A 19,651-nucleotide genomic window follows, 5' to 3' on the forward strand; every position below is an offset into this window, starting at 1 on the left:
AAGAATATAAAGCAAGAAACATGCCTTAAAGATGAATGGTTTTGTAGGTCTTTCCCTTCTACATCACTGCTCAGCTACAGTCTGTGATTGGTGAAAACACTGTAAAATAAAGACAATTTTAGGAAGTAACTCAAGACATGAAATTTTAAGTATTTGAAATGTATTTTTGATTGAGCCATTATGCTCTGACTTTTGGTGACATTGAGGCAGGACACATCTAAAAGATGTGCATGTGATGTTCATCAGGTAGCCTCTGATTCAGACTACGGTATGCTTTGAAGCAAGAGAGAAAAATAATGAAATATTACAACTTTAAAATATTGAAATAAAAATGTGCTCTGGATTATCTAAACATAATTCCGATAGCCCTAGTGAAAGTACTCACTGATACTTCAGCGTGGCTGGGAGACAGCTTTGATCTTGAAGTGTTAAGTTGTGGAATTTCAAGTTGTAAAAGGCTTTTTATTGCTTATGCTTTTTTAAGGTCTGCAGTTTGAAGTGTGTGCAGTGAAAACAGGTAACTGAGGGCTTGATACTGCAAGGAAAAATGCACAGTATTGACTTGTAGTAATTGGAAAACTTTTGGTCCTACAAGTGGATACACTTGAATGAGGTGGTCATCTGTTTTATCCAGCAATCTGAATGTGTGCTCAGGGAAAGTTCTGAATGCTGGTTTGCAAAGAGGACATGACTTTACTACATGATTCTCAGAAGAGCATTCAAAACGTTAGCAAACCTAATTCATGCTGGGGTTTTGCATGTAAAACTAGAACATAATCATCTTCATGTTTTGAATAACTTCTTGCAGCTCTTGATGATATTTAATATTCATTGGATGAATATCATTTTTTTCTAATCGAATCCTCTGTGTTTTAAAATGTGTAATTTTTAATTCACTGCAGTTTTGTGCAAATCAACTACCCCATATTTATATCTTGACTAGTACAAAGAAGTGCGTATTTGGAAGAAACTTCTGTAGGTAGTGATATAAGGCTATATGGCAAAGATTTTGTGTTAATTGTCATAGGTAATTAATTTGTTAGTAGATTTAATGAATTTGCAGTTGGTCACATTCACATGAAATGAATATAATTGTGAATTGTTTCCTCTTACAAGCATTAGGAGTATTTTGTGTGGAACAAAGAATAAAAGGAATTCATGGAATTCTTTAAATATTTATCAAGCATTTTTGATAAGAAGGCCTTATTTCCGTGGTGAAGTTTTACAAGCATATTCTTTTTTTTTTCTGTTTTCAGTCCCCTGCACATAGCTATTCAAGCTATGACTCTGGCAAGAATGAGAGTGTAGGCAGAGGTGCTGAAGATCTGTCCCTGAATCGAGGAGATGAGGATGAGGATGACCATGATGAGCAGGAAGATCCTGAGAAGGTTAATGAGTCAGATGGGGTAGAAGCTGAGCGACTGAAAGCTTTTAACGTAAGCCCTCTTGCACTCATCTTGTTTACTTCTTCTATTCCTTTTACATTGTTGTTTATGGGTAAGTTTGATGATATTAAAGGCACATTAATTTAATTTGCAGGATTTATTTCAATTATTATTTTTATGCACATTAAACTCTTGCCAGCAGACAACAGATTTACTGTGTTTTATTTAGAATTTTAAGGCAGAGTGCCATCTTTACCAGTGAGGAAAACAAAGCTTTGTTCTGTATGTGTGCATGAGTGACTGTATGTGTGTGGATGTGTGGATGTGCATGTTCACCCGTTGAATGGAAAGAGGCTGTAGCTAGTTTATCAGAAGACCATTCTGGTGGTCAGCTGTTCTCTATTGCTTTCCCAATGTAGATAATTATGCATGAAAACACAAGCAATTGTTCAGACAAAGCAAAAATGTGAGTCAGTTCAATAAAATGATTAGCAATCAGAGCTTATTGTTAATAATGAAACTCAAGTAGTGCCTATTTTCACAATCTGTTCTGGTTTATCTCACAAGTTCTGTGTCCTATAGACTATTCTTTTCTTGTCTTTTTAAATTTTTTTAATCAGCCCCTTCCCCCCCAAATAACCCTTTAAAGTACTGTTTGCTTAATATTTCTGGCTTCCCATTACAAACTCTTCAGTGGATAGAAAAAAAATGTCTCCCTGTCAGTAATCAAGCCAGGAAGCTAGGAAGAGAAGAGAGCTGCCCTCCAAACCCATCTCCTCTGTCTCCCTCTTGCCAACAGATGTTTGTCAGGCTGTTTGTAGATGAAAACTTGGACCGAATGGTCCCAATCTCTAAGCAGCCCAAAGAAAAGATCCAGGCTATCATTGACTCATGCAGGCGACAATTCCCTGAGTATCAAGAGCGTGCCAGAAAGCGCATACGTACTTACCTCAAGTCCTGCAGGCGGATGAAAAGAAGTGGTTTTGAGATGGTGAGTTTTGACTTAAAACCCAGCCCTAGTTTCCATCAAAACCCCATATGTAAATCCATGGCACTATTTTGTTTCCATCTTAGCGTCTTTTGTTTTGTTTTGTTTTGTTTATTTTTTGGGTAATACCAGGTCAGAGGTTTCTTTTTTCCTCCTTCATTCTTCCTGAGTTTATTCCCTTTGGTTTAAAAGTGCTTTAAAAGTATGGATCTATAGGAAGAGAAGAACAAAGCAAGGCATAAGAAGGGAAACCAAATGATGGCACATATAGAGAACTATTTACTACTCTAAGTTGCAGTTACAGATTTTTGCCCGGAAAGGTCTTGCAGTAAGATGGATTTTTTTCTAAAATGCCTATGCTAACTGGATTTCTGTGAGCTCTGTAAAAATCAGATCCTGCTAGAGAAAGGCTATACCCAAGAAAATGTCCAGTGAAGTAACATCACAGTGGCAATGGGTTTGGCTTTGGGTTTTTTCTTGCACACTTTAGCATATAACTTATCAGTAAAAGTTGCTCCTTTCAGTTGATATATAGGTGTGCAGAACACATTAAATGGTTGTAAAACACAGACATCAAACTTAGAATTTGAGCATCCCAATGATTTAGTAATTATAATTGAACCAAAACTCATGAAAATTCTGATGGTATACAACTGTTAGTGTTTTCAGACATTGATATTTTAATATTAGTCAGCAGCCCAAAAATGGGTTCTCAGCAATTGGCAGGTTCATTATCTCTAAAATTTTCTATTTCCAAAGCCGAGGGAAGTCAGAAGAAACTAGGTAGCTACACACCTTGTGTTTAATGTATCTTAGCTATCTCTCTGGCCTTTAGATGACAATAAAATCACCTCATTATTACAAATAGATATCATTTAGCGATTAAACATATCATTTTTTTCTTTTAATGAATCATCTGCAAACCCATTGATTACATTTAAAAATTTCTGGAGATGATTGAATATTACTGCTTCTCTCTTTCTCTCTGTCTTTCTCTTTCCTGCAGTTTTTGCAGATATTTATGATTTTCATATGTTGTTTAAGGTGTTAGATGACAGTTATAAGAACAAAATATCAGGGTTTTTTTTTAGGGTAAAGACCACTATTTGATTACACAAAAAGGAAGACAGAAACTAAACTTTTGTATGTGTTTGTGATTCTAATCAACTGCATGGCTTTATTATTTGAAACACTGGGATAACACTGTTTCTGGACAATGGAAGCTCAGATGAAGCAAGACAGGTAGAATAAAGGACATCTGTACAGACAGAAGTGTGGTGGTGTATGTCAGATTGTTTAGCATTTCAAAATAAAAGAAGGAAAATAGAAAGTAAGTATTTTTTACAATACACTAAGTAGCATTAAATTGCCTCTACTCACTCTGGTTGACAATAATTCAGCAACATCAAGTTCAGCTTTCAGGATGCCAAATATTTTTATTTTGCCGTGCTTTCAATTGAAAATACTTAGAAAATTAGCCAATGCTAGCAAGTCTCCTCACTGTTCCAATTTATGGCTTTATTACTGTCGTTATGCACACTGATGAGCAGTTACGTAAACTGACTCATTTTTTGTCATCTGAAAGACTTGTGCAACTGTTTTGCAATATGAACAAGGGGCTACAGTTTGACCTGTAAGAGCTAGGTTGGCTTGACTTCAGTGCACATTTGCGTATGGTACTTTCTTATGAATAAAGGTTGCAGGATAAAATTTATTCCTGGGAGGGGAAAAGGAGCAGAGATGACCAGGAACATGATCCAAATAGGCAATCTTTGTAGTTAAGAAATATTTCCTGATTTTATAATGTTTAATGACAGGTTCTGATTGGCTTCATTTCCTTTTAAACAAACAAATTACCCTCTAAAACATTGACTTTTCTGCCCATGAACGGAAGTGACAAGGCACTGGAGCTCATGCCAAAGATTGCAGCCCTCTTGGGCCTGAAGGGATATCTGTCCTGTGTCCCTATTTGCAGGTAGGAACACAGGCCAAAGTCTATCCAAAGTCTCTGGAGGAGCTCCCATTAACTTCCAAGAGAATAAGTAGCGTTTTATGTTTATGTCTTGAATAATGCTGAAATTGAATATGTATCCCTTTGTTGTTTTAAATGATTTTCTGATTTCTAAGTTACTGTTTCAACATTTCTTGATTACAAGCAGTTTTGTAAAATGCTACCATGGACAGAGGCGTTTGGATGCACGGTTGTTTTATATGTACTTACCATTTTGACAATGGAGAAGAATCACTTTGTCTGGATCATAACATTTGTTCCAAACAATCATGAAGGGACATGATGGTGTTGATTTGAATAAGGGACTACCCTCAAATGCAGCAAACTGGGGTAATGGTCTGCTCAGCAGTAATACTAGTACCACTGTTATATTAAATGAGATTTCAGATAATAATCTCCACAGGAGATGTCTTTTGCTATAGACATATTAAGTATAAGTTTTTCATTTTGTTCAGGTTCAAAATGCTACATTTTAAGCACCTAGTTGCACGAGAAAAAGAGAATATTCTCTTATGGCATACGACAATTCAGGCTGTGTATGGAACAGTGTAGCTATGTACAGCATCATATGGTAAAGTGAGAGAAAATGTAAACACTGAGTTAAATGAGTGTAAAACTACTTGGTAAAGATGAAAAAGCATGCCTGAAGCTTGCTTCTATCAGTTATTTGCCATCTGTAATCCAAACGACAGTTCTTGCTGCATAACAGGTCAGTTCTAGCTTTGAGGCAGTGAAAAAAGGCTCAGTATCATGAGTGTTCATATTGTTAATTAACATGGTTCTTAGTATTAATATTTTTAAGAGTTTGTTTATAGTTATTCTGCTTCTGATAATGACAAATAGTTTCCTGTGGACTCCGAGGCAGCTTGCATGTCTCTTCTTATAAATATGCCTTTGAGAAGTTCCCTTTCTAAAACTGGAAATTCTTTGCCCATTTGGCTGCTCAGCTTGTAATTGTGCCATTTTCATTCTGACACAAGTATATCCCTCCATAAGGCACTGTCTAAGTTTTTCTCATTAATTAATCGCAAGATTGTTTTTCTTTTCCCATTGTCTCTTGCTACTGGACTCTGAGAACGCTCTTTTACTAAATCCTATGATCTTGCTCAGAATCTTTCATTGGGAGGGAAGTTTGTCAAGTCCTGAAATCACTGGCTTTTAGATGGGATTTTAGATTGTGCTTATATCTGCGCTGTGCTGTGGTACTTTGTGAACCTTAAGGAGCTCTTGATGTTCTTAAAGAAATCCTTTCTCTGTTTTCTTCATTAGCCCATAAACAAAAGAGAAAAAAAATTATTGCCTCTTTCTCAAGGACTGATAGCAATGAGAATTCCTGTATATACATTAGGTATTTTGTGATGCCTCTGTGCCATGCAAGAGGAATTTTCTCCCTGAAATGGCCAGATGACCTGTTTCACTACTGTTTTTAAAATCCTACCTTTAGACTTGTCCCAGCCTCTGTATCTAGAGAGAAATGCCAATTAAGAAAAGAAATTAGTATACAGCTGCTGAGGATATATTTAGTCATAGTCCAGAAAAACTTTAGATGCTAGAAATAATTGAGTGAGGTTGAGTTGAGATCATAGTTACATTTTCTTATTACTGTCTGCTTCCTCCCATCTTCAGGATCTCCTATCATCAATCTCACTGCATTCAGTTTGACACTGCATCTTGCAGTATCTTTTTCACAGTTATGCCTTTTTTTCTGTGTGCATCCCAATGCAAGAGCAAGATTTTGACCTCTCATTCACAAAGAGATTCTTCCTTTAGTTTAAGCAAAAGTAAACCCTCCTTCCTTGGTACTACTGTAATAAAAAGCAATAGTATCAAAGAGCAAAGCCTTCTTTTGTATTGGAGAGAAAAAGCTAGTCATAAATGCTTTTCATTGTCCAAAGTCATGTTTGGATGTGTCAGGGAAGAGTCACACTATGCCTAAATGCTGTTTCTCATTTAGATCCCAGTGTTGTTCATCCCTGCTCCTTCTGTCTTATCGCCAGCCTCAATAACAAATAATTAAGCTCTGTGTCTGACATTTGGTTGGCTGTAAGAGGTGTTTTAACCATTTGCAACTCTACTTACGTTGATCAGGGTGTTTTGAACGCATCTAGTGGCTTGGCATACTTTTGTACCGTGATTGAGCGAGTTTGGTGGGGACTGGTTTACAGAAGGGGACATGTTTTCTGAAATCTGCCCCATTGAGATGACTCAGGATAGGTATCTAGGTTCTGTTTATAAGTTTTAGCTTTAGAGAAAGGAAGATTTCAGTATTTACTGATTTGAGTGCTGAAGAGTCCAGCTGCCCTTGCAGTCACATGGGTTTTCAGTCCTCCAGGCTTTTTGTGTCTGGAAAGGTCATAAGCATTTTCAGGAAGATGAGGGTCTGCGGCTCCAGGGATGCATACCTAATTGATTAACAAGATGGGAAGCAATAAGAAATTTATCACAAGAACAGTTAAATGGAAATCTACAAATAATAGTAGAGTTGTTGCTTTGTACTGTATCCTCAAGCTTGGTCACTTTCCTTTCTAAGCATCTCATCCTTGTTTGAGAGAAGTTAGCTTATGGAAGTCATGTGGGCAACCTGGTTGAAAAAACGCAAAGCTACTCTCTGACAAACTTTGACTGATACTATTAGGTCTCATGTATTCTTGAAAAAATATTTTAGAGTTTCCCTAAAGCTCCTAAGTATTTTTTTCACCACAAAACAGTTAATACTCATGTGATTTTTAAGAACTGCCTTTTAAATCTGTCTCAGATACCTTCTGCTTTTCAATAACTTCTGCAAATATAAGCAATTTTGGAAAAGTGAGTGGCAGAAGAAGTTACACTTTTTCCATTAACCTTGGAAAATGTGAAGAAGTTTGCTTTGACAAAGGCATGGTATTTGGAAAAAGAATTAAAGTAAAAAATTAGAAGTCCATAACAACCTGATAGCACTTAGTTCTTCACATTCTGTGAAAGTGGTTAGGATAGAAATGCAATTTTGACATTTGTTTCAAATTTTTATTGAATTTAGAAGACAAATAATCCCCTCCAAAAAGGCCATAAATTCTGATGTAGAAATAAACCCTTTTTTATTGCCAAAAATGAATGGGATAAAAGAATGTTCACCCTGATTACTTGCAAGGCTGAAATCAGAAAAAAAAAAGTAGTAAATATTTCAGCTTTTTTTATGCTGTGATTCTGATTTAGTTTAAGACCTCTGCTGCAACGTTACTTGATAAACTGGCTTATGCCAATAGTTTAAGGGTAGGGAGCTAGTTCAGTGTATTAGTTTAGAGGAAACAGGAAATGGTGTTAAATCAGACTCAGTTTTTCCTAGTCCTCTGTAGTTTTGCTAGTAAACTGCTATCAGAGTGTCCAGTACAATCCTCACCTGACTCTGAAGCAGATAGGTCAGCAAAATAATTCCTGGAGTTCTCTGTCACTCTCATATACCAGATAAATCTGGGACAGTGGCAATCTTGCCTAAATTTGTTAGAGAAATTAAGTGACTTTGGCTCCATCAGCAATCAGTGAAGCACTCAGATGAATGAGTCCAGAGAGGTTCATCCCCAGCTGTCTCATGAATCAACCTCTGGAGATACCTGTCTTTTCAACAAAAAAAAAAAAGAAGCCTTGATGACTACCTTGGACAAAATACTTGAGTTTTAGGTGGATAAAGTCAGATGGATATGTTTGTTGTTGTTCACATAAGTCATTTGAATTTTCCACTAGCCCCACTGAAAATGCTCTCTTGAATAAGCAGAGCAGGACCTGGTCCCATATGTACTCACAACAGTAGCAGCAGCAGCAGCAGTAGCATGGTGGTTGATTGAAAAGTGTCATTTGCTTAACCCTTAGGCAGGAACATGGATATGTTAAGAGATATATGTATATATTTAGGTGCTGCCATAATCAAGTGCAATGTTTCAGTTAAATGCATTTCAAAACTGAAAACTTAAAAAAGTGATATGAATATCACTGAATGTTTTTTAAAGCCTCTTCGGAAAATATTTCTAGTTATTTTGTTGAATTCTTTAGTGGGTGTTACAATTGAGAATTTTTCACAAGACTGCAAGACTGAGCAAAATGTATCAAAACCCAGACTGAAATGCACTGCTACAAGCATTAAAATGCCAGTCTAGTTGTTTATATTTCACTATTCTGTACTAACAATTCATAGAATATAGATTGACAAAATGGTTTGGGTTGGAAGGGACCATAAAGATCACCTAGTTCCAACCCCATTGCCATGGGCAGTGACCCCTTCCATTAGACCAGGTTGCTCAAAGCCCCATCCAGCCTGGCCTTGAACACTTCCACGGATGGATGCCCCAGGGTAACCTGTGCCAGTGCCTTACCACCCTCACAGTAAAAATTTTTTTCCTAATATCCAATCTAAAATTACCCTCTTCCAGTTTGAGACTCTTATAAAAGTACATCCAATATAGTGCAGTACGTACTTCATTCAGTCAGTAAATTAAAAAGTACTCTGTGGAAAGGTTTCTGAGTTCTTTGGAACTGTGCAGTGTAAGTATAGTTCTGTCATACATTCTGCTGCATTGTGCTTAGTAAAAGCTCTCATTAGAAGGTACAGTGTTCTCTGTCTTGTAAAGTATTTTGCATGTTTTCTATAAAAACTTGCTATTTAGATATTGTTACAAATCCTGTTAACTGTTACAAATATGTTGGGGGTTTTAACACATTGTGTTAGATCTTAATAATTTATTACAAAAGATTTGTGCCATATCTGCAGTATTTAATTTTGGAAATGAACTGGTCTTGCAATACCTGAGCCAAAAGCTGTCATGCAGGAGAGCACTAGGGACTATGCAGTCGTTGGGAGTCCAACACGCAAAGTGCTTAGTGGTACATCTAGAAAAACTTGGCTACTGTCAGTGAGGCATCTTAGGCATTTGTCTTCATTTTTGGATGCCAAATCACTTTGGAAAATTTGAAAATTTTTTTTAAAAAGTTTGAGTAATAGTCAAAATATTTTCACATTCATACATTTATATTAGAATTCATACACCATCTCTCAAGTAGTAAGCATTAAGAGAAAAGGAAATGACCTCAACTTGTGCCAGGGCAGGTTGAAATTGGCTGTTAGGAAAAATTTCTTCACTAAGAAGTTTATTAAGCATTGGAACAGGCTGCCCAGGGAAGCAGTGGAGTCACCATCCCTGATGGCACCTGGGGACATGGTATCATGGCAGTGCTGGGTTAATGGTTGGAGTTGATGATCTTAAAGGTCTTTTCCAACCTGAATGATTATGTGATTCTGTAATTTATATTAAGGTCTCTATGAACAAAATTAAGTGATTCATATGTTTTTGTGCTTGCAATTATCTTATACGGAAAGATTTAATTTTCAGTGTTAATTGGCCTAAACTATAAGGTAGTATTTCTGCACACATCAGCTTATAGCATTTGGCATTTTAGCAGGTGTACATGTGTGCCCATTATCTGACATAACAGCAGAATTTTTTCAGAACTGAGTCAGACTGGTGCAACATGTGTAAGAGGATGCAGACCAAACTTCTGCGTAATAACTTTGGCTTTTATTTACACTGGATCTCATCAAATTCCCACAGTAGTGACTTTAGAGACAACAGATCTCTAATAACATTAGGAACAGCATGTACAGCAAATTGCAAAATTCTCTTTGGTGAATATGCTGCTCCTAGTGATTCAGACTGAAATATAATCCATTTATTATATCAATAATTAGTAGATTTATACCAAAAAAATGTACATTTGAAATTAGAACATAGCAGATTTTTTAGATTCCATATAGAAATATAGGAATTGTTTGAATATACCAGAAAGGGTATTTAATATTTCCCATGAAGATACTGCAAAGGTACTTGGCTTTGAACAGAAGGCTTGATGATACTGTATACAGTTGGTGTACTGAAAATGGGTGGTTTACAGCATATTGAACATGTTAGTCTCTTCTTTGTTAAGGAGTTAGAGATTATACTAACAGAGCTAAATTTTATAGAATCTGGGCCAAAGATTTCTGATTTCAATGGCTAAAAATTGAGCAACCTTGCAGGACTGCTCCAGAAAGGCTTGCTGTAAGATGCTTTGAATGTTGAGAGACAGATCTAAAGACCACCAAAGCCATGGAAGGGTCTTCATTAGGTTTCACATACTTTAAAGCAGATCAGCAGTTATTAGACTACAAAAAAGTATTGACTAATTTGATTTTTCATTAAGCAACCTGCAAAAGTATATCTGTCAGTGATTCGTACACTCTTCAGAAAGAGAAAAAGGGATGAAAGTATAAAGTCTTCATATCAATTTGCACAAAAAATTATTTCTCATAAAATCATGCAAAAGTGCCTGTCCAGTATGGTGGTTAAGTGTACATGTTGCATTTTTCTTTGTTGTCATCTACAGGCTCTGTGGTGGCCTCAAAACTCAGGTTTAAATTACCTTGAAATGCAGTTTCAAATATGATGATTGGAGGTGGTTGGTCATCTCCCATGGACTACTGAGAGAATTCCAATCAATTCCTGAATGACAGTCACTTCAAAAGATGCTATAAATGGAGGCATCCATGTGCACATGCAATCTAAAAGCTTTTCTTTACATGTTTTGTCAAAATGCTCTTTGCCTACATCATGTTAGAGGCTGAATGTTAGTTGTGTGTCAACTGAAGAGATGTGAAAAACCAAACCCCAACGTGTTCTAAATGTGACTGCTGTTTTAGTGCAGTCACAAGCAGGATCATGTTTCCAAGCAAATACAATGCAATTCTTTATACTTCTGTTGTGTGATGGACAGAGGCATATAGTCTTCTCAGAAGGTCTGTATTATGCTGTTCACCAGGTTCCTTCGAAGTTTTTTTCATGTCTTCACCTGAAAGTTACTATAAAATTTTCAGATGCATCTCTTCTATCTGTCATTGGTTCAAAATGCCAAAAATGTTATCCTGACTTCTAATTTTGCCATGTGAATTGCTTGTTTTGGTAGACTAAGGTTTAGAAGCTTGCTTCTTTTCTGTTGTTTTACACATGGGTAGCTCCAGTAGAGTAATTTCCTGCTTTGCATCACTGTGAAGTGAACAGAGTACCAGACCAAGGCTGTGAATGTTATGTATCAAGCAACACTAGGTGTATTCTGGGAGTTTTTTGATAATGGCTTTTTTTTTTTCCCTTTAAGAAATTTTAGTTTGTCATGGGTTTTCTGTTTTGACATACTCCCAGAAAATGAAACCTGTTTTCTTGCTAGTTCAGTGAGCAGGTTGTGGATCCAGAGATTGTGGGGGAAGCCTGGGAACCCGTGGAAATAAGGTCTCCTTGGCTCCCACATTTCCTGCTGTAGTCCCAAACATGCAGGAACCAGCACAGCTCTCAGCTCTGCAGAGGGTAGCCTGGAAGCTTACAAGATGCTGGTTTGGCTGAGATCTGCAGGCTCCATTCTGCCGTATTGAGTGATGTTGCTTTTGTCATGACTCACCCTCAGATCAGGAGATAAGAGATGTTCAGAACCCAACAAGGACTGGGATGCTTGAGCTTCTTACAGAAATGGTTTTATAGCTGTTGTCATGACAGTGATCATGAATGATCAGAAGTATAGAAGAGGAGGAAGTTAAGCTAACCCAGGAGGGGCCTCTGAGCTTAGAGGATGGAGATATGAATTCAGTTTGTCTAAAAACATTGTTTTAGAAGTTGTTATTGAAAAGCAATTTTTCCTTAGGCAAGGCTTTTCGAAATTGATCTTTTTGACAATTTACAGATATGGAATTTCATGGTACAGAAACCTGCTTTTTAACAGCTCTGCTCTTAGTGACAGAGGACTGTGTTCATCTTCTCAGTCAATGCCAGGCTAGTGCTCTGCTGATAGAGCCTCAGTCTTAATCTGATGAGTTTTCTCCTGTGTGTTGTTACTGTACTTTACTCCCCAGGTGACTCAGCCATGCATTCATTACATTTTCCCTAAGGTTCAGTCTAGATAGTTCTTGACATGAACATATCAACAGCCAGCTGCAGTGGTAAGTGAGAAAAATTATGGGTTTACACATATTTCAAGAGGAAGATACTCCATTATCTGGAGATTTCCTCTTTTTGCAGGTGCTAACTTGAGTTCAGTATTTCAACAGTGAGCACATAACCACTGCACTCCTTTCAGAGAAAAGATATCTGCTTAATTTTTATGGTAACTCTTCATTTTTTATTTCATAAAGCATTTCAATAAACCTATTTTCTCCCATAAAAAAATAAGCTGAGGGAAGTTGTGTTCATTCTACATTTTGGTCAGAACATTAGTTTTTTGGCTAATATATCACCTTCTAAAAGTCTGTTTATGTATAGGTATAGTTCTAGGTTTAGCTGAAGACCTGATCTGGAGGAGTTAACAATGTCATTGTGTGGCCACTGCCACAGGACCACACTGAAACTTCTACACAGCCAACATAGTCAGTGTACCTTAAACAGACACAAACCAGTGGCATGTACTTGGTGATACTTGGGCACAGAGAGGGATCTATTGTCATGCAATAATAAATTCAGAGTAACATCATTAATCCAGGGAGGCAGAATAATAAATATAATGCTTTGTCAGTGAAAAGCTTCCCTAAAGACTTACTCCCTCCTCTGGAGCTCTGAGGAAGGTGTCTGCTTGTGCTGTATGTAATGCTAACTCCCCTAATGACACCAGGGTTTACATCAGTGTCTGTCATCTCTTAGACTGATTTATTTTCAAAAACTGGAAATAGGTTCAATAGTTTGTTCTGTCAAATCAATCCAAGTATGTTTTATTGTGGTATTACAGCCTCTGGTTGTCTTGCACAGCTCTTATGCTGATGCCAGAGAGCTTCTTCTTGTATGAGTAGGAAGAAATAAGCCTATTGCACCAGTGAGGGAGACCCATAAATCCCTGTCTATTTCTAAAAGCTAGTTCAGCTTCTGGTCCCAGACAGACTGCAGCCCTATGCATTAGAGAAAGTACAGTGTCAGATTAAAAATTGGCATTCTGCAGAGCACATTCAAAGTCAATAAATGGACTTTAATTTTTAAAGGTAAAAATGTAATATTAATAATGGTTGGCTCCTCAGTTTCTGGAATGTTATGAAAGTCATAAACTCAGTTGAGCTAATATAATAACTCTGGTCTAAGGTTGTCTAGGAACTGAATGGGAATACTTCAAAATTTGCTCCCCAAACTTTGTGTGACATATCACAGCAGGTTCACATCTATGTTTTTGGGAGTGAGAAATTAAAATTCTACAAAAAAAAAAAGAAGAAAAAAGCATCCAAAAAACCACCATCAAACAAAAAACCACATTCAAACCCCCCCACACATGGCTACTTCCTCAGTAGATAAAAATTTGCATAGTACTTTTGAGTTCAGTGAAGCTTTGAAAATTTGTGGAAGTTCAGAACTGGGTTCAATTAATTGCAGTCTCTGTAATGGGCTTATATGTATATCAGTATCTCTGTTATTATCTCCCTTTTCTTTATTTTCTTGGTAGTTCTGATCTATCTCTGTATATTAATGAAGAAGATTATTGTGAACGTCATCTTTCAGAGAGATTGTTTTGCATGTAATCAGGAGAAAAAAGGTGTGTAAATATTCTTCCTAAAGAAATGGTAGGGAGCATCATATTGGAGTTCATCATCAACAATGAAGCTAAAAAAGAGAACTTAACATGCTCTTGTTTTTTGGGGATTTACCACACCTTTAACCTAAAATGTGTAAATGCTGTGAAATTAGTAATGAGAAGTTTTGAATCAGAAAAATGAACCATATCTAGTTGAACCACAAAATATCTGGAGTGTTGGAAGGCTGGCATTATCAGAAGAAAAACAGACTTTTTTCTAAAGTCATTTTAATCACATCAGTCATGTCGCAGCAAGGAATGCAAATATTCATATACTACAGATTGAGGCTGCTCTGAAATGTTCTGACAATCTGTTAGGTTTTGAGTGATGTTTCAACCCTATCACTTGGGGTTTTTTGTTTGGTTTTTTTTTTTTATGACTATAAAAAAACACTACTCATCTCTGTCACATGCTGTACAGGATAAAAAGCCTTTCAGTTTTCTTAACAAGAATCAGACGGCCAGGGTGCTGCTGGAACGCAGAGAATATGCCACTGTCTGTTCAAAGTACAGCTTAATGAGCCAGACTAAACACACTGGACAATAGAGCTGTGGGGGGAAAGGGCTTCTCGTGGATCTCTGGATCAGCTGCAGCTTTAACATCTAACTAGTTTCATTTTTCATCTTTGCAAGTTCCATTTCCCTGTTTTGTTGGTATAAACTGCATTTCAATGAGCGGACTTTCCTGCCTAGGTGATGGTATGGTGTGCTTTGAAAGAAGGATATCGTGGATTATACTAGAAATAATTTCTGTGTTTCTTTTTTTCTCTCATAGTCACGACCTATTCCCTCACACCTTACTTCAGCAGTTGCAGAGAGTATCCTGGCTTCCGCCTGTGAGAGTGAAAGCAGAAATGCTGCAAAAAGGATGCGGTTGGATAGACAGCAGGTACTGTGTTGTTTGGGGGTCTGCCACATCCATATTTATAAATGCACTGGACTCATTTACATAGGATGCCATGCAGAAGGGTGGTGCAGTCCCTTTTATGTTTCTTGCTAGCAAGAATTATTAAAATACAAAAGCTGTAGTTTTGAAAATGAATACACAAGCATGTCTTTGTCTATATTTACATAAGCTGTGTGAGGGTGTCTAATATATTTCTGATGTCCAGCTGGATAAAGCTGTATATTGACTTTCTAGCCATTGTAGATTTTGAGAGCATAATGTGTAATCTGTATACCAGGATAAAAGAAACAGAACATACAGCATATACAATTTACATAGATAACAGAAATGGTGCATGTATCTATGACTCAGTGTATTTATCTGTGCACATACTCTCTTTCAAAACGTGTATGCATTTGTAAATAGAGGGTGAAATAGTGCAAGTTTCTGAAAATGCCTATTTGCCTGAAACAGAAAAGTTATTGTGATATATTACAAAATGCTGTCAATTAACTTACGAGTTTTTAAAGCTCATGTATTTTTTTCTTATGTTGATTATGCACCTTTTATAGTGCAGGTTAGGATTTTATTATTTTTAATTTTCTGAGAATTGGTATTTTCTCTCAGTTTTTAAAAATCCAATTAGTAGCTCATTCCAGGCTTTGATTATTTATTTGCTCCACAGATACAGTGACTGTCTAACATTCTTATTGCAAAGGCTATTATGCTTTATTTCCCTTCATGATTGTAACTAAGTAAAATCTCAGCAATATCTCAGTAGTTCCAAAATATGCTTCTGTCATGGTAGATGAAACTGATTTTTTTGTGGAACAGAACATTTTAAAAAAGAACATTTTCCTTTTATGCATAGTTCAGTGAGTTCTTTCAGGTCATGCCCTAACTTACAGAGGATTCCTACTCCTATCCTTATAACAGTGATAGTTTAGGGTCTGGAGCGTATATTGCTGTTTCTGTTTGCTGTTACACTTTTTGCTAGTATTTTCTTTATTGTGCTATATTTGCCTTAAGATTTACAAATCACATGGGATGCCAAAGCACTGTAATATTATGTATAGCTTAGATTAGAGGCAGTGCTCATTCAGATTATGCAGGTTTTATATTCTCTCCTTTGCTCTCTGATTTTTCAGTAATAAAAAAAAAAGCTACAAAGCCAATATGCTTACCCCAAGGAAAACAAAAAATGACTCATGCAAACATCAGTTACTTTCATTGCAAAAAACTAATGGCTTAATTCCTTGGTCCAGCCAGGGTGAGGCAGAGTTTTCAAGTTGTTTAAATGAGAATCCCATAATACTCTCCAGGGAGCCAGAGAGCTGTTGAAACAAAACCCCAGTTTTTAAACTGTAGTCAGAACTCAAAAAGCATATTTATAGGAATTTGTTTCTTCTATTTGTGGTATTACTATCATAGAAGGATTTGGTAACAGCATCGGTGTGAGAGGCATTTCTTTACTTTTCATTACAGAATTAAACATCTATAGTCAGAATGTCTCCAAACTGATCACCTTAATTACAACTGTGATGTTAAAGTAGCAAAGCTACCTATGAAGAGCAGGTGTTAGGTTCTGCTTCCTTCAGCTCTTCCCCTCTTTTGGCAGTGAGTTCTGGGAACACTGTGGAGACAGTTGTAAATAGCACTAGCTGTTTGATTCAGCAAGCAGTAAATTAGCTGGGTTGGTGTAGCTTTGGTGCTTGCAAAACTGTTTGTGACTTCAGAATAGATATGCCAAATAGTTATGGCTGGAAAAAAAATGGCAATGTCTGTTAGGTAGTTTCATAAAACTTATGGTGAGAAGTTTACCCTGCAGGGTGGCAGAGTTGTGTAGAAAACCTTGCTTCTAGACCCAGTTCTACTGAAATTTAATATTTTATTCCATGTATGTGACATTAACAAATTAGGCTGAGAGCAAAGCATTCCAGAATATTTATGAGTGGGGTATTTAATGCACACTAGTGTGCTCAGTTTATGTGCTGAGATGAGAACTGGACCTGTGTCCTCACATCCATGGAGTGTGACTTCTAGGTAAGGGGGTTCTATTGTTCTCCTCTTCCTATTTTTTTCTTTTAACTTACTGTTACATTTCCTTTACTTTTCTTACATATGTCTAAAATGAAATATTTTTGCTGGATTTTTTTGTTGGAAAAGTTAAGTTCAAGATGTTGTTTTACTGTTCCAGAGCTTTAAAATAAATTTTAGAAATTGGGCATTATGCCAATGGGTACACTCGAGCTTTGAGGAGTTTTCAGTGAAAATTTGGGAGGAGGAAAGGGGAAATAATATTTGAATGATGAAAATTACTTCATACATTATATCAAGAGATCTTCTAATGGAGGACAAGCATTAGACAGTCCCGGAAGTTAGATTGTTTAGTGGATCTGGCAAGAGCACTCATTTGGTACTTCCCTTCAGAGCTGAATGGAAGCATTGCACTAGAGTTGCTTTATTCTTGCATGCAGTATGGTGAAGTTCTGCCTTTTTATTCTCTAGAGGGGCGATCTGCCTGAAATTGAGATGTAATTTGCATTCCCACATTCCCACCACCACCTTTTTCAGGATACTACTCATAAAATGTGCATGTATTAAGAACACAATTACTGTTATGCTCAGTCCTGAAACTAAGACAAAACTTCAGCAGCTTCCTGAACTCCTTTTCTTGCCTTGTTTATGCTCTTTCCTCTTCTTCTCCATTTCTCCTCTCTCTGGCACAGCACAGCCCTTGATCAGGAATTCTCAACATGTTGCATGTATGTTCCTACTGAAAGTCTGTACTTTGGTAAAATAATATGAATTTCCAAACTAAGTAGGTTTTTGCCTACAATGTTAACGGTGGTTTGATAAAAAACCATCTCGATTACTGCTCAGCAAAAAGAAACAGCTTAAAAGCCAAAACTATGGAAACTTCTAAGTGCTCGTTTTTTTCTTTTGAACAGATAGTGTTGGCTGTGCTCATGAGTATTAGCTGGTTCTTTCACAAGTAATAAACATGAAGGATTGGCTTTATATACCAATGATCCTGTACACACATTTGTTATCTCTTCAGAAGAAACCTCTCCAAAGTTTGTGTGTGTGTCTGTGCATACACAAACACTGCATCTTAGGAATTACTTTCTAGGAGTATTTCTGGTAGCTGCAAGTGTTAAGTGTGATAAAATTAAGTCTGAAACAGGAAGAAGCCATCCTTCAACCTGTAAATTTTAAATTCCATCCATGTGCTATTTCTGCTTCCTAAGTCAAGGCTGAAAATTTCTGCATGTAAAAATCCTATTTCATAATTATGTTAATGAAAACTGCTCTCACTGGCATCATTTACTTATTTTCAACACTTTTTTTTTTCATGGCAGTAATGTATTTCATAATCGGAAAATCAATGTGGTCTTGTCAGGAGACTGGTAACTTCCCATAGTTTTTGGGAACTGCAACAATAAAAGCATTGTCAGTTTGTGAGAATTCTCTGTAAAGAATATAAATGTGTTTACTAGGTCATGGTAGCTTGGACTATAATGCTTTGGCTGTCTGACCATGTTAGATGTTACTCAAGTGCTCTCTTAAGCTTCAGTGCATTTTCATTATCTTGAGATCAAGCACTGTGTGGTTGGCCAGAAGCTTAAGTGCTGAGGAGTTATATATTTGATACCTATTACCCAGCTGAAGAGTTCTGTCACTTCCACTTTTTAATCCTGCCTGGTACTAAAAATAATTTATTCCTTGCACAAATTTTATAGATTTATATATTGAAATTGTATAGGTTTACTGGTGGACTGCCAAACAGTGAAATGCTTGTGACACTGGGCTGGATTTGGTTGATCTTTCCCACCCCAGATCAGACAGTAGATACAGAGGCAATTCAGAGCTTTTGTATTGCTCTCCAGATCACCTCTGCTGAGTCTGGATACTGAAAAAGAGTAACTCTCTTGAATTGTAAGGACTTTTTTAAATCACGGTTGCCGAAAAATGTAGAACTAATAATTGGATCAACCTTCCATGACTTGCTTCAATCAAAGATAGAAGAGGCATTATCTGAATCCTTAAGATTTCCTGTGCTCCTGAGTGATATCTTTGGATGTTCTTCTGGGATAATCCTTCAAGATCCTTATTCCATCTCTAGCAATATTTGGTATGAAGCAGTTCCACTGAGGAGGTTCTGAACTACAGTCAACAAGCGAGTCATGAAACAAATTAAGTAGAGCTAAAATACGGCCCTCTTCACTTGTATTCATTACATATGGTGATCAGGATGACTTCTTTGGTGGTGTCCTTCACTTTACAAACAAATTGTGTCTTGGTTTGGCAAAAGAAGAATGGTAAAATAAGTAGAAAAATCTAGGAAAAGTCATCTTGTCATTACTGTCCCGGGCAGTGAACAGAGGGTTTGCTGCCCAGTGGGATGCCTGCTTTATGCACTGTAGAGGTCTCAGTAATGTGGCTCTACTTGTTGATCGCAGAAATGGAAGTTTCATTTTAAAAGCTCAACCGTTGTCAGTGTCTTCTTCTGAACAGGTATGTGCATGCTGTAGTTTTTATAAAACCTCACCATAGATGAGCCTGGAGCGGTACTGGGCTATGGTATTCTGTGGAAGGTGGCGGTGAATAAGTGTTGTTACTGTCCTGTTTGAAATCAAAAAGACCCCTGGAAACTCTTCAAGGTAAGATCTAAGAGGAAATAGTAGTTTATATACATCAGTATGTGAGAGGACTTGCCTCTTTAGTTTTCCTAAGGAGGATGAAACAGTGAAATCTTTCCTTGGAAAAGCACCTAAGAATGATAGGGA

General features: G+C 36.9%; 1 protein-coding gene across 1 annotated transcript in view; it reads left to right on the plus strand.

Annotated features, from left to right (window-relative positions):
- NOL4 (nucleolar protein 4) overlaps positions 1 to 19,651 on the plus strand; it is a 77,782-nt gene that overhangs the window by 29,323 nt on the left and 28,808 nt on the right. Inside the window, exons 3-5 of the mRNA XM_009081941.1 lie at positions 1,257 to 1,436; positions 2,185 to 2,376; positions 14,751 to 14,864. Coding sequence (XP_009080189.1) covers positions 1,257 to 1,436; positions 2,185 to 2,376; positions 14,751 to 14,864 — 486 coding nt within the window. The remainder of the gene's footprint in view (positions 1 to 1,256; positions 1,437 to 2,184; positions 2,377 to 14,750; positions 14,865 to 19,651) is intronic.

This window comes from Acanthisitta chloris, unplaced genomic scaffold (genome assembly GCF_000695815.1).
Source record: "Acanthisitta chloris isolate BGI_N310 unplaced genomic scaffold, ASM69581v1 scaffold5919, whole genome shotgun sequence".
NCBI lineage: Eukaryota > Metazoa > Chordata > Aves > Passeriformes > Acanthisittidae > Acanthisitta > Acanthisitta chloris.